We start from the raw sequence: 14,317 nt of genomic DNA, 5'->3' as shown, positions 1-14,317 counted from the left end.
AGGAATTAAGTATCTATACAGCTGGCGAGTGTGTCTTGTATGCAGACATTTTCTGCAGATCGGAAATACAAGGTGACAGAATGTTTATTAATTTTACTTTACTCGTTCAGCAAAGAAGAAAATAAAAATACGTTGACATGGTACGAAGTAAATCACTAATGAAAGAAACCTGAGACAATTACCTTGTGCTGGCATCGACAGGTGGCATAAAATCACCTCCTCCCCGCCAATATCTGTGATTTCTTTTTTAAGTTTTCAGTTTACTTCATAGTTTTGTAGAGTACCCTGCTTACGTTGTCTCGTCTTTCTAAATTCTAAAATTAAGTTCGGCGCTTACTCTAAACTTAACAGCATTTCTGATTAGAGTTCAAAAACTACATTGATATAGTGACCCATGAATTATTCAGTCTCAGAATGATTTTCTAACACCTCTCGATGATTTTTCTTTCACCAATCGGCTTATTATTCATAAATCATTTATGAACACTACGTACAATGCTCTACCAACTGCAGTGGTTAATTCCGAGCGCTCCAGGCACCGCCAACTTCACGAATGAATTTTCGGCGAAACCAGGATTTGGTGTAGAACAACGGCGATCACTTACAGCAGCTGCTTCTAATCGTGACAAGTTCTTTAGTTTCTTGTGAATTATTTTTTCGTGGCCCCAGACCTATTCTTCAAAACCTTTGTTAGAGGAAACCGTTTCTCCAGATTCCTTCAAGATAAATATTTCGCCTTACCCTGTCTCCAAATCAGAGGCAAAGTACGTCTTGAACGAGATAAAGAGTTCACTGGCTAGATAATCATTCTATCATTGCATGACGATACAGGCGAAGAACGTAAGACGTCGATATTAACGTCCAGACCAGGATCCGAATCTGCATCGCGTGAGGTCTGCAAAAGAGCTACGCGAGACAGTGTCTTGCGGAACGTATTTTGATTAATGGACACGTGCCGTTATAGGTCCGTTTATGGCCATAGCATTGGGGGTACGGCCAGACTTGCCACAGAGCTCACTACATTAACGGCACGTACAAGAAATCCAACCAGAAACAATGGAAAAGCTTTGTTTTGTCAGTAGTGATCGCCCGATTCCAATACGCTTCATCGTATACTACGATCTTTGTGTTCCGAGCAGTCATTGCCCGGAATGTTTCCCTGTCACAGTTTTAAATGTTTTAAAGTGTTCAATTCAATTCAGCTCTTCATTTTAATGTGCTGACTCAACAGCTATTGGAGCCATCAAAAGAAGATAAAGTAAATAACACAAAACAATTTATAAAATGAAACCAAAACTAACGAAATATAGAAGGCAGTAATCTTCAGACTCACTGCTGTGTAAACCTCAAATCTTACATAACGAAATACACTTTCTCACATCGAGAAAGTGTCCTCAAAGGAGACAATAATTTTTCCAAAAAATTCACACGTTACTTGCAACGATGATGATGATGATGATAATGATGATGATATACTGATGTGATCGTTCCACGATCAGCGAAATAATATGAATAATTAATTTGTTTCTTACACAACTTTCTCGATTTTCCAATCTGATCGAGATGAAAATACAAATAAAAAGAATATGTAGGAATACACAGTAAAATCTGTTTGTAACGCAATGACTCAGGAAAAGATTTTTCTCCAGTTTGATTATGGTTGTCGTTTAACTTAGTTTCTTCTAGATTAAAAATTAACGTTACACAGAGTAATGAATATATTTGCGAAATAAACCAATGGAAAGATATTTATACGAATTAACACTTTGAAGTCGAAGCTCATCTAATTTTTTGAATGAATTTAGTCCTTAAGTCAAAGGAAACACAAGAATACCCTATTATAAATTTTAAGTCGCCAGTGTTGTTTATGGAAATAATAATTGTCTATTAAGAGTAACATAAGAAATCCACAAATAAAAATTGAGCGTTACTGATCGTTAAAGCAGGTGGTACATATAGTTACCATTGGGCTTCAAAGGGTTAAATGGTATTTTGTTTCTACTGACTACAGCTTGCTTCTGTCTTCATTTCTTTGTTTCTCCAGTAACCTGTTACAATTTTTGTGCATATTTCGTCAAAGGTCACGCTTAATTTTTTCCTGTCTATTCCAGCAATGTTCCTTTTCAGATTAATTCCATGAAGCATAGCACGGAACAAACTGATTTCAATATAAAACCAATACGCATTCAATCTGACTTTTTCAAGTTTATTTCTCGAGTTTCTTACTTTCAGTTTCTACGTTATACATTTTTCGTTGAAATCTCACTAATGTCCATTCTGTATCATAAATTATAAAAAAACTTTACATTACATAACTAATAAAATTTTTCCGATAAATAAAAGCTTCTCTTAGGGATATGATTTACTTTATACAAACCAAAGGCACATAAATATTATAAGAACCAAGTACTTTTACCGATTATTTGTTGGCTTACACTTACGTCACCAGACTCATTTTCGTACTAACAGTACCATTATGAGTAGTTCAGTGTTTACGCATTTAGTTAAAGATACATTACGAACATTTAGTCAAATGAAAAACGCCAGTATTATAAAAGACCTAATAAATTATACAAAAATTAAAATTCTTTAAAACTGAACTAATAATGGTCCAAACGGTGCTGAAATGCGTCTGGTAATGTAAACAAAAGAAGAAAACAGCGAGTAAAAGTAGTTTGTTATTTTAAAATTTGTCGCCTGCAGCACATGAAGGGTTTTAATATAATGGGCACAGAACACTCACTTCTTATCGATGTGCATGAACTTCATGTCCATAGAGTGTATAGAGGTGAACACATTGGTGGCGCCCTGAACCACGCACTCCCTCGTCTCTGGCATGGCGACTGGGGTGCATGTGGCCAGGAACACAGGCTCGTTGCGGCTACACAGTGGTAGGAAAGAAAGGTAGTGACCCTGGACCAGTACCACCTGTAAAACACAACACGAAATAATGCAAAAATTTCACCATCTCGTCCCTGAGTACAGATGATCAATTAAATGGTAGAGCTACAGATTTTCTTTAAACAGACGACACTGAAGATGACTGTCTTCTGGGTCGTTGCGCCGTGTAGTCTGGCACAAGTTTACCGACGTTTCACAGGTCCTTACTGCCTACATCATCAGGGCGACCGTCTTTAATCTCACCGCCGTGAAAACCTCAAACCCTACATAGTCATGATTTATCCAATAATTCAAGAAATGGCTTGCTGTTATTAATTCCTAATGTTCATCGTCGTTTTTACAAAATCTCGAAATTGATCAATAAAATAGGTAGGTATATTCAGTTTATATCTTCAACCCCAATTTATCTTAGATCCATTTTAATAATACCCTTACATCAACTCCTAGATTCATCAAATATGCAGGTCTCTCAATAACGTTTTATATGAAAGAGAAGTTGTACTTAATGATAAATTAAGCACCATGCCATGTAGACGTATGGGGCAGTGGAGGTAAATATCCACACATTCTTAACGTCGGTGCTAGATGGAGGCGAGTTCTCTATCCAAGACTTGCAGAAAACTGAACACTGCAAAGCCACCTTTATCTTGGTTTCGTGATAAAGCAGTCTCCCAGACAGAGGCTGGTTTCTAAATAGCAGCAACCCAATAGATATTTATCTGTTTCATTTTCTTTATGTTTCAGTGATAAATCCCACCTCGACTGTTGCTTTGCATTCAGCCTCATTTCCATGTGAGAGACTTTTTTGTTCGTCTTGTCCCCTGGTAAGGACAGTGTGGGCGAACGCGAAGGATGAAACAGTATCTCACCTCAAGAGCACAGGAACACAGCAACACGTCGCGTAAAAACGCGCATACCAAGCAGATAAAGAAGATATAGCCACGTGAGTTTTGCAGACAAACGAATTGAGAAATCTTAAACAACCTGTACAGACATAAATAGTTTTCTTTTTTAAACGTGTTTGGAAGTCGCCGATATTTTCTTTGCTTTTAACGCAGAATGTATAAACTGCGGTTGGCGGGCCATTTGCGACACGACAAAGGAGGTTACATGTAAGTAATGTTACAGAGTGAAACGCTATTCCGAAACATTTAAAACTGTAGTTTCAACACAGATTTTAATCATGTTTTTGTTTCTTAACGATTAAATTAAACATTTGTTTGCATGGTAGACATTTAAATCTTGAAGATATTTGTTTTTTTGCATTATTGCGTCCCGCAGTGTAGTAAAGATGACGGACGTTTAAGATGTACTTGCTGTCTCCATCATCAAACTCATAGCTCTGATAATGGTAGCAACAATCTCCGAAACGTCGGTAAGCTTCTACCAGACCATACGGAGCAATAACTCAGAAGACAGCTATCTTATTAGTCGCCGACGTTGAGAACCTAAAATCTCATAATAAAAATCTTTCCTGCAATTCTTGACAAGTAAAATTTACCAAAATTCTTTGCACTCCCCGCAAGCAAGTTTTCAAATATCAAATTCATGGATTCAAGGATTTTAATTTGCAGTTGAAATATGCGCATTATTGTATTTATCATGGAACTGAACTCACCGAAAATATTTATCAGGAGTTGCATTTCCTCAGCATATGTTTCTTTATTCTTTTTCTCCCGTCACGTCACATAATGCCAAAAGCTATGATTCTTGTTTATGCTTATTAATGTCCATAGACAGACAATTTTATTAAAATATAACACTTAACACTGACAGCAGACATTTCCACGGCCACCAAGAAGGCAATCTAATCAAGGATGCAGTGAAATGCTGATTACATTGTAGAAGAGATGCTGTAGATAAATTTGTACACTGGTTTCAAACAACACGCAGTTTATCCATGCCTCTGTGCTTGGCTTCAGATTACATATAAAGCAAACCAAACAACGAGTTTATACTCATTGATTTTCCTTCTGGCATGCGGCCAGTACCAACCCACAGTCTGTCTTATTGAATCATAGGTGCCGAGTACAGCCAGAGACATCTGCTGCGTGGTTTTGGATTACCTGCACATTTGCTATTATTTGTCAAACATACTGACATGCGTTCAGTCTACCTTCCGGGTGTAAAATCTTCGATTCCAGGAGCTTTTATCCACCTTGACATTTTTCTTACGGCTTTCATGAGGCTCCGTACGAAGTTTATGTCATCTTCACTTATCCCCATTAAGATGATGCACAAATAAATTTTAATATGAAAAGTTTTGGGGAATACAAGTTTGATTTGTAGAGATATCTAAAAGTTTACAATGTTCATACTTTGTCTTCCACGTGCCGTCCACTTATTTGTTTGTTACTAACAGGAATGGTATTTAGGCATAAAAAACAATGCAACATGGACTTCGATGGAAATTCAATTTAAAACAAAACCTTCACGACATGAATTCAAACAAACACAAACAAGCTTTATAATCTTGCGTCATCTAATTTATTTAGAGTGACAAAGAGGAAAGCATTTTTTCAAGTACTGAGTTCTCGGCTGTCAGTTCTCATTATGGCAATGCTTTTTATTAATCTGTTTTCACAATCTTAATAATATAACTTAAATCTTCATTATTACTAGATTTGTTATCGACGGTGTTAAACCTACCAGATCCGTATTACCGGAGCGTTAGTTGATTAGCTAAACTTCATTATCGACACGCGTTTATCTCTCTCTAAAATTTCCAGCAATAATAATGATTAACTTAGCCATAAAGATGCCTGTATTCTTGGTTGTTAGCTCCATGTAGTCTGGTAGATGTTCACCGACGTTTCAGAGCTGTTTGCTGACTCCATCATCAAGAAGATGGAGGCAGCAAAGACCTCTAAAACGTCGGTGAACGTCTACCAGACTGTACGGCATAACAACCCAGAAGACAGCCATGAGAACCTGAAATCTCACTCAGAACCATAGTCACTGAACCACACTGTTGCTCGTCTGGATACAAGATAAATCTGAGAAGCCGAGTTAAATTTTACGCCTACAGTTAAAATATTTTTAATTCTCTACTCTAGAGCAGTAAATGACTAGGTGACGTCACGCACTGGCTGCTGTGTTAATGAAGACGTGATAATAATCTCCCACATACACACATGTCAAGTAGCACGTCACACAGCGGGAATCGAAGTCAGGCTCCTAAGTACCAGACGCTAATTAACAAGCACTGGTAACGTTACGTAGGCAGAGTGACAACGCCAAGATTTACGACCAAGATTCAAGTTGCACCTACAGACCTGTATGTGCGCTGTGATTGAGCTCAGTACTAGGAACGCGTTGGCTGAAATTGAGCCCGAATTATCCATTTGACGATCTTTTACAGATACTCCATACGTTGTCGAACAAGCGTGAAACCTGTGGAGACATTGGTGATGTCTTTGACATGTCATCAACGAATGTCACTATCATACCACGAAGACAGTTGTTTTATGGGTTGTAACGCGGTGAACTCTCGCAAAAGTTTACCGAAGTTTCAGAGGCGAACGCCCTCATTGACCTGATGATGGAGGCAGCAGTACCTCTGAAACGTCGATAAACTTTTAGAAGACTTCAAGGCGCTACAATCCAGAAAACAGCCATCTCAAATGATAATACTTTAGCGACTCATCTCTGTGCATAATTTTGAGTTAGTACAAATTATCACTACGTTCAAGACGTGTCTATCTTCAACGTTCTGCGCCATGAATATTTTTTAATTGTTAATACATTATAAAAGTTATAAAACTTTTCTTGAAGCCTATTGTTAAGTGCCGCCTGCCCACACACCTGCCTCTGTTTATTTCATTGGTCGACATTGTTTAATATTCTGTGTCCCTCTTCCACTTAGGTTCCATGTTTGTCGCAAGAAATCTCCGAGCTTCGTTGACCGCATATACACGTTTGTGGCCAGCAGAGGAACGGGGAGGGAGGGGAAGCGAGTGCAGAAGGCATCTTGCTCCCCCTTTGTCCTCTCCATTTTTCCTTCCCATCTTACTGTGACGTAGCTCAGGTTCGCAGATATTCTGTGTCCATTACATTCGAAGGACTGAATAAATTGTCTTTGACAGGGAAAGAGAACACCCAGAGATTCGCTGTATGCACCCTAAGATAATGTTCATTGGTCCTAACTTTAATAACAAGTATCGCGCAAGGCACACAGAAATCCGAATTGCTCACTGAAATTGACAAAGAATTGACGTCGGGCAGGGCACTAACAAAAACGTCCTTGCTCTAATTGATCGACTCACATTTTAAGGGCAGAATCCCCGAAATATCTAACCACAGTGTGGAATTAAATGCTTTATACTTCATTAAAAGTTCATAACAACTTTATGAAACAGAGTGATCGACGCTTCAAGAACATGTCTCAGAGAGACACTGAAGTAAAGAAGGAAGGATAATATTAAAATTTGAGATGAACACACCGTGAAGATGTAAACTTTAATGACTACTTTCAAAATCTGTTCGATGACGTGTTTGGTATTTATGTTGGTCTTCAGGATTTGTTGTCGGAAAACTAGTTTTCTGTCTCGTACAGCTGAACCTCCGTCACCTCGTAAGTTCTCCTCACTCCCCTCTAGACAATAAATATGAGAGACCTACCTTTTGGTCTCCGAAGCGCATTTGCCTGCGCGCGTTTCTCGAAACGTTCATCCGACATAGGAACATCCGTTCCTCGTCGCCGGGCCCGGTGGCGCTTCGCACCAACTCCGTCTGGATGGCCTGGTGATCCTGCTTGTCGATGATGTCATAAACACTATCTCCGTGTATCAGGAGATCCTCCTGCAACAAAACAGAACACCTGAAGGCCTCTAATCGCATACAATGTTCATCAGCTTTCCTGTCTACTGTGTACACTGTGTAAAGAAATGCTATTTATGGGGTCCATCATAACATAAACTACGTAAATTGAACTCTGGAAAGTTAGAAAAATAATAATACGTAAATTTGAATTGGGCAAGAAATTTTCAAGCAACAAGAATTTCTGAGGGACATTTATGGAGCCCACTTTACCTTCTGTACATAAATTCCAATTGTAAAAATTCCAACTATGTAAAATTTCTGATATTTTAGGTTCTAACGGATGCGAATATTAAGATGAATGTCATCTGGCATGCACACACGAATACATCGAAAATTTCATCAGTTATTGCCGTCAAATGGAACGCTAAATATCTACAAGAAGTAGCTACCATGTTCTTGATTTATATTATAAAACACTTTGCCTAAACAAAGATTTTGTATTTTCGAAAGGTTCTTTACCAATAATATTTTAAAACCTATCTAGTGTCCCTTTCACCTCACAAGTTCGCACTGGCCGCCATACTAGTATTATTAATAACAAGAAATGTACAAGTATAATGGTTGGGTGACTATTGCCACGATATCCACATGAAGTTTTGTAAAAATCCATTAATATTTCGAAAGTTATTAGGCCGACGTACGTACGGACATAAAAAATCTAAGCATCTCCTACCTTATAACTTGAATAAGGAAATGTTTTTCAAATTAAGATGTATATTGGATTAGTCGTGGTCCTGATGTTATTACTCACGGAAGTGAAAAGGCAATTATGAAAGAAGTTTCAGAAAACCTTCAGTAAGCAATAATAAATAGAGTTCACACGCTTATCAGCAGATCACTTACAGTAGCGTATGTCAGGGATTACAAATGCTGCTTGCTGTACCAACTGCAACATAAAATACAAAACAAAAATCCTAATGTTCTTGTAAACAGGTGAATGACGGCAAAGCGTGCTCATAAATTTCTTCCTTCCTCTTCGTAGACAACATTTTTTCTTGGTTTTTGTGTGCACTGAAATCTAAGTGCAGAGTAGAAAGTATTTTGAAAATTGTTTTAAGGAGCTGGACGAGTGGCGGGTTTCAGTTTCCTTAAAAATATCCTAGAGCTTATCTTTACGACATCAACTATAAAGTATCTCCTCTTTCCCTTTTCTAGTTACATGTTAGGGTAGCTTTACTCCAGTTCACGCACGCATTCAGAGAAAGGATAAAGAATGCATTACAGTTTTGCTACAAAGTATCTTGAAATTACATCGTCAGAAAAATAACAAAACAAAGATAATAAAACAAGTGGCCAATGTCTTATCTTGTTCTCATATAACATCAAATTTACATGCACAACATCGCTCTGTTAAATCCAGGGGTCAGTTTTCGGCGGCGTTGAAATTATCAGCCATATATCAAACTAGATAGTCATACGTGTTAACAATACGTAACAGAGAAGGTTGTCACATAGAACTTGTGAAAGCTTCTGGGATACAGACCTTGTAACTAAGTAACTCCTTCGTTATAAAGAAACTGATAGTCGCTCAGATCGTCAAGAAATTTCCCGCATTGTATTAGACCCACAAGTTCATTACTGTGTTCACAGGAGCTCGCCACCGGTCCCTATCCTTCGCTAGAAGTATCCAGTCCTCAGAATCCACTTCTGTATCTTTTAGATTCATTCTAATAGCATATCAAGTCTGGTACCTATTTCAAATCCTATGCAAATATAGTCCAAGTTGGAAAAGTCAGATAAGCATTTTATGAAAAACTTAAAACATTTTAGATATATTTAAAAATAATGACTAGGTTAATTCAATAAAATTGCCACAATTGAAGTAAAATTTATTGACTTAATTATCCGTATGCAATTTGTTAACACATCCATCCATTCATTTACACATATATGTAACTAACCGCTCATCCATCCATTTACACATACCCACCCATCCATCTACTCACCAATCACTCTACCTGTCTAACTCACCCATCCATCTATTCGTGTATTCAATCGTCGGTCGATATATCTGTAAATCCACACACCCATCATCTATCCGCCTTTCCACTCACCTATCTATCTGTTAGTCTTTACACTCACCCATCCATCTATTAGTCGAAACATTCACCCAGCCATATATTAGTCTACCCACTCACCCAGCCATCTATATGTCTACCCATTCACCCAGCCATCTATATGTCTATCCACTCACCCATCCATCTATTAGTCTAACCACTCACCCATCCATATATTAGTCTACCCACTCACCCATCCATCTATTAGTCCAACTACTCACCCATCCATTAGTCGAACCACTCACCCATCCATCTATTAGTCTAACCACTCACCCATCCATATATTAGTCTACCCACTCACCTATCCATCCATTAGTCTATCCACTCACCCATCCATCAGTCGAACCACTCACCCATCCATCTATTAGTTAACCCACTCACCCATCCATCTATTAGTCTAACCACTCACCCATCCATATATTAGTCTACCCACTCACCTATCCATCCATTAGTCTAACCACTCACCCATCCATCAGTCGAACCACTCACCCATCCATCTATTAGTTAACCCACTCACCCATCCATCTACCCAGCCATCTACTTTGCCGATGCTGCTGAATGTTTCTGTTCCACTAGCAGAGGTACGAGCCGGATGTTGCAGAGTTTCTCATATAAATTACCTGCAGTAACCCAATACGTCTAGTTAAACTGCCATGCAGTAAGCAAGGGGCAGGTCACAAGGTCGACAGCGCCTCAGCACACGCTCTGTAGCGTGCGCACTGGATACCGTATGGCATGCACATGAGCTGAATTTGGAGCTCTACTTAGTCATCACAAGGATGGGGTCGGTGTTCGAATCTTGAAGATGACAAGGGACGCGTCGTGATTTTTACAACAAATGAACGAATGAAATAGTTAATAACACTGAAAAAAAACAGTCTCGTGGCCGAACAGTCTGAGAAGCACGGATCATAGGGGAAGCAGGTTCGAATCCCGCTTAGAAAGTGAATAATATTATAGGTAGGTCTCCGCCGATTAGGCATAATGCGAGGGTTCTGTCATGATATAATTTCCTTGCAGATAACATGCGCATAGCTAATATATGACCTTTAAAATTCGGTTGCCCGGTCGTCTGAGACGAGTCGATTTTGGGAGATGGTAAAAATTGAAAATAGTTGCGTACTAACAATAATGGACTTTGCTTGAGCGCTTCTGCATTGTCTGCGCCAAATGCATAATGGGAGGTCATGTATGCACATCCGTAACCACTAATCGGATTTAGATAAAATTTCGTACTGGGGGCTAAACTGAATGTTCTTAGGCGATCTAAACTTTTAAAATGGATCAGGACATCATCATCATTTCACTCTTGTTTTAAAAAGGAGATATTAATATATATGATGGACGAATGGGAAAGTGAACTTCCAGCCATGATAGTCATATTTTCTTCACAGTTGAGAGGTTAAACGTTAATAATAGGATTGAATATCAAATTGTTCGTATGACTACTGATGGTTCATATAGTTCACGGACAGAACGTTCAGTTTTAAGTAGTCTTCAATGGCATAACGTCCACACCAAAGTTCACGAAAATCCGTTCAGTCGGACGTGACAGACAGACTGACAGAACTAAGAGATGATGTCCGAATCGCTCAATTTTATTGCGGGGGGGGGGGGGGGTTATGCAATGGAACCTAGCGCCAATACAGCTGTTACAGGAGCATCATAGGTTACCCGCATCTTTTAAACATAGAGTTGTGAGGATATAACAAATGGGTTACATTAAAAACGAAACAGAATTCAGTAATGTGTGAACGTTGTAAGGTAGTTGCGAGGCCAGAAGAACGGGATTTACCCCAAGGCCTTCCTTGTCCTGGTACTGCTACAGCGAATACTAACTGACCAGTGGGGGGGAAGAGGAAGGTGATCATGTTTCTAGCCGGAATGAAGACCAAGTTCGGCGGAAGCCCCACGATTACGTCACTATCAACATTCTTTCCTACTAGATGAATCGCTACCACAGCGACCATCAAACGCAAAAGCAAACAGATAGTCGGCACACGTGTCATGGAGCATGTAAACCCAGCGACCAGTATAGCTGATTAGTATTCGGGAAGGTCTCTCGATAAAATCCCGCAGCCGCCATCAGTGGTAAGTTTCTCAATCCTTTTAAAGTTGTCTTAAGGTGTCACGACCTCTTTAAGACCAAAAATCTCCAGAATCATTAACTGCAGCAATATGAGAGCAAAGTGGTCCCTGTGCTAAAGCACCATACGGGAAAAATACGGAAAAGGAGGCAAAGCTCCACGCATTCCTAACGCAGGCATCAGGAATGGTTAGATTCACAGTCCAGCTGCTTTATTTATCCAATGCAATTGGTTCATTACTGAAATTTAAATCGAAATTAACAAGAGTAGAAACATGTGGTACGAGAATGTGATCAGGCTTATACTTTTTTAAAACGCGTTTTGTTTCAAATCCATGTTCATCTGTTGTAAACAATATATAGCAATAATTTATCAGGTTAAACACGTAAACATCATGCTTCCTGCATTTTATTAAATATTCAGCAAACCTTTTAAACCCAATGGTCCTGGCTGCTACAAAAATCAGGAAATCTGCATTTGTATGATTTTCAACAGCGATTGTTTCCTTAAACAGCGACAACCAGTTGTCTTTTGTAATGGTGAAGTGTTGTGTTTTCTTCGCGGTAAGGACTGATTTATTAAATATTATTTATACGAGCTTCGGCTTCAAAGAATTAAAATTAAAGTCGCAGCCTCTGACACGTGGCATATTACAACCAAAGTTGTGTGCCAATATTTTGAAAGAAGAATCAGTTTTGAGAACGACGATAAAGTCTCATCTGAGTAACACATTACGTAACGGTTATATAGACCATATTGAGCCTATGCGGACCAAAGCTAAATTCGCGCGAAAATGTTTTTGCAGACCTGGACTTTAGTTCAAAACCATTGAGTAGTTTTGGAAATTAAATATTATTATATGGATGAAGACGGCTGTCCTCTGTGATGTTGCGCCTTGTAGTCTGCTAAACTCTGGCCGACGTTTCAGAGGTATTTACTGCTTTCATCATCAAGGCGATAAATCCTCCAAAACTACGAGACTATATGGTACAATAACCCAGAGAACCTGAATTATCACTTCCCATAAAACAATTTATGCAAACAATTCATAAAAGATAGCGTTTTGTTTACACGATGAGACCACAGTCTAAGAGCTGGGCTGGTTCTGGTGAGAAATCGCTACAAGTGTACAAATCGTTACAACCCAGAGGACCAACATCGATAATTTTGTTTTATTATCGGATTCATAAAGCTGATGCACATAATACATTTCCAAAATTAAAATACTACTTATTTGAATAGCTGTTATTCAGAATTGTACGCACTTCAGTATAAAACATGTCTGAGTTAGGCGCACATTTATCTAGTAATCTAAACGTTTGCACAACTTAGTTTCGGAAACGCCGCTAAATGTATTCTGAAAAGGATTTCAGTAACATTATCGCCAGTAACTCTAAAAACCGCTTCCTGCGTGAGGACAGCCGGTAAACTTCACTACTCAATTCGCTTCAACATGCTTTTTTCCTTCCAGCGGCTCACTTTTAGGCAAAAGGAATCAGACCCGAAGGTCAAAACCAGAGATGAAAAGAGAATTTTACCCCAAGGTCTGCCTTGCCTTATTGTCCCGAAATCCGACGCGTTGAGAATATATACAGACGCATTGTTGGTCAAACTCTCACTGACTGACTGTGTCATTGACGAAGGCCATCATTCGTATAGAACTGGGAAATTTTCTGACTGCAAACTTTCTGGCACGGACGACAATTGTCGAGGCGTGCTGAACGTAACAAATCACCGCGTATTAGCGCGCGACTCTCAGTTCCTATCCGAAAACAAACAGTGCGTTAAGAAATATTTCCCAACAACAACAACAAAAAAGTTGTACTTACTTAGTCTGTGCGAACTTTTAATTTATCTCCACAAAACTTAGCATCATGAAACATGAAAAAAAAAAGCACATGGTAGTGTCTAACAATATGTGCCTCACCGTGGATGTGTGAACACTAGCCAGACAGAATTTACCCGAGCAGTAAATAAGTTGTAGACTATTAACCTTCGTCTCAAGTACTTCTCCACTACAAGAAAAGATTTTCATAAAAGACGAGACAATTATTTACAGCAGCTCATCTGATTTATAAGATTTATTCAGGAACCTCACATGCAATAATGAGTACGGACCTCACAGTCACCAGGTGCGGGATGTGATGGTATCTGCCTTAGTGTGGGTGATGCGAAACTGCTGGTGGTCGCAAATTCGCACACCACAACGTCGGTTTATCGTTTGATCGTAACACTTGCATTTTGTTGTTGTTGTTGTTGGAACATCTGAGGTTTAGCTCCACGGCACAACAGACTTTCCATTACCTTAACTTTCCTAACGCTTTGTTAACACACGTTTCCAGTCTTCTTCCTTTCAGGAAACAGGACAAAGTGTCTGCTGTCACAGGAAAAAGTGTCTGTGACTAAATCTCACTGTACAATCTGTAAGTACTATGGTAATGACGCGTGGGT

The 14,317-nt window shown here is 39.0% G+C and overlaps 1 protein-coding gene across 4 annotated transcripts in view; it reads right to left on the bottom strand.

The window, feature by feature from the left end:
- dysf (neuronal PAS domain protein dysfusion) overlaps positions 1-14,317 on the bottom strand; it is a 379,409-nt gene that overhangs the window by 29,674 nt on the left and 335,418 nt on the right. For all 4 annotated transcript variants that reach the window (XM_087349754.1, XM_087349750.1, XM_087349758.1 and 1 more), the window contains 2 exons: positions 7,522-7,701; positions 2,744-2,928 (listed from right to left, as the gene is read on the bottom strand). In XM_087349754.1, the coding sequence (XP_087205880.1) occupies positions 2,744-2,928; positions 7,522-7,701 (365 nt within the window). The remainder of the gene's footprint in view (positions 1-2,743; positions 2,929-7,521; positions 7,702-14,317) is intronic.

The sequence above is a fragment of the Zootermopsis nevadensis genome, unplaced genomic scaffold (assembly GCF_977971745.1).
Source record: "Zootermopsis nevadensis isolate Lab colony 2312 unplaced genomic scaffold, Znev_1.0 Znev_ptg000002l, whole genome shotgun sequence".
Taxonomy (NCBI): Eukaryota; Metazoa; Arthropoda; class Insecta; order Blattodea; family Termopsidae; genus Zootermopsis; species Zootermopsis nevadensis.
Note: the sequence above shows the minus strand (reverse complement) of the source record. Positions and strands in the feature narration are given on the sequence as shown.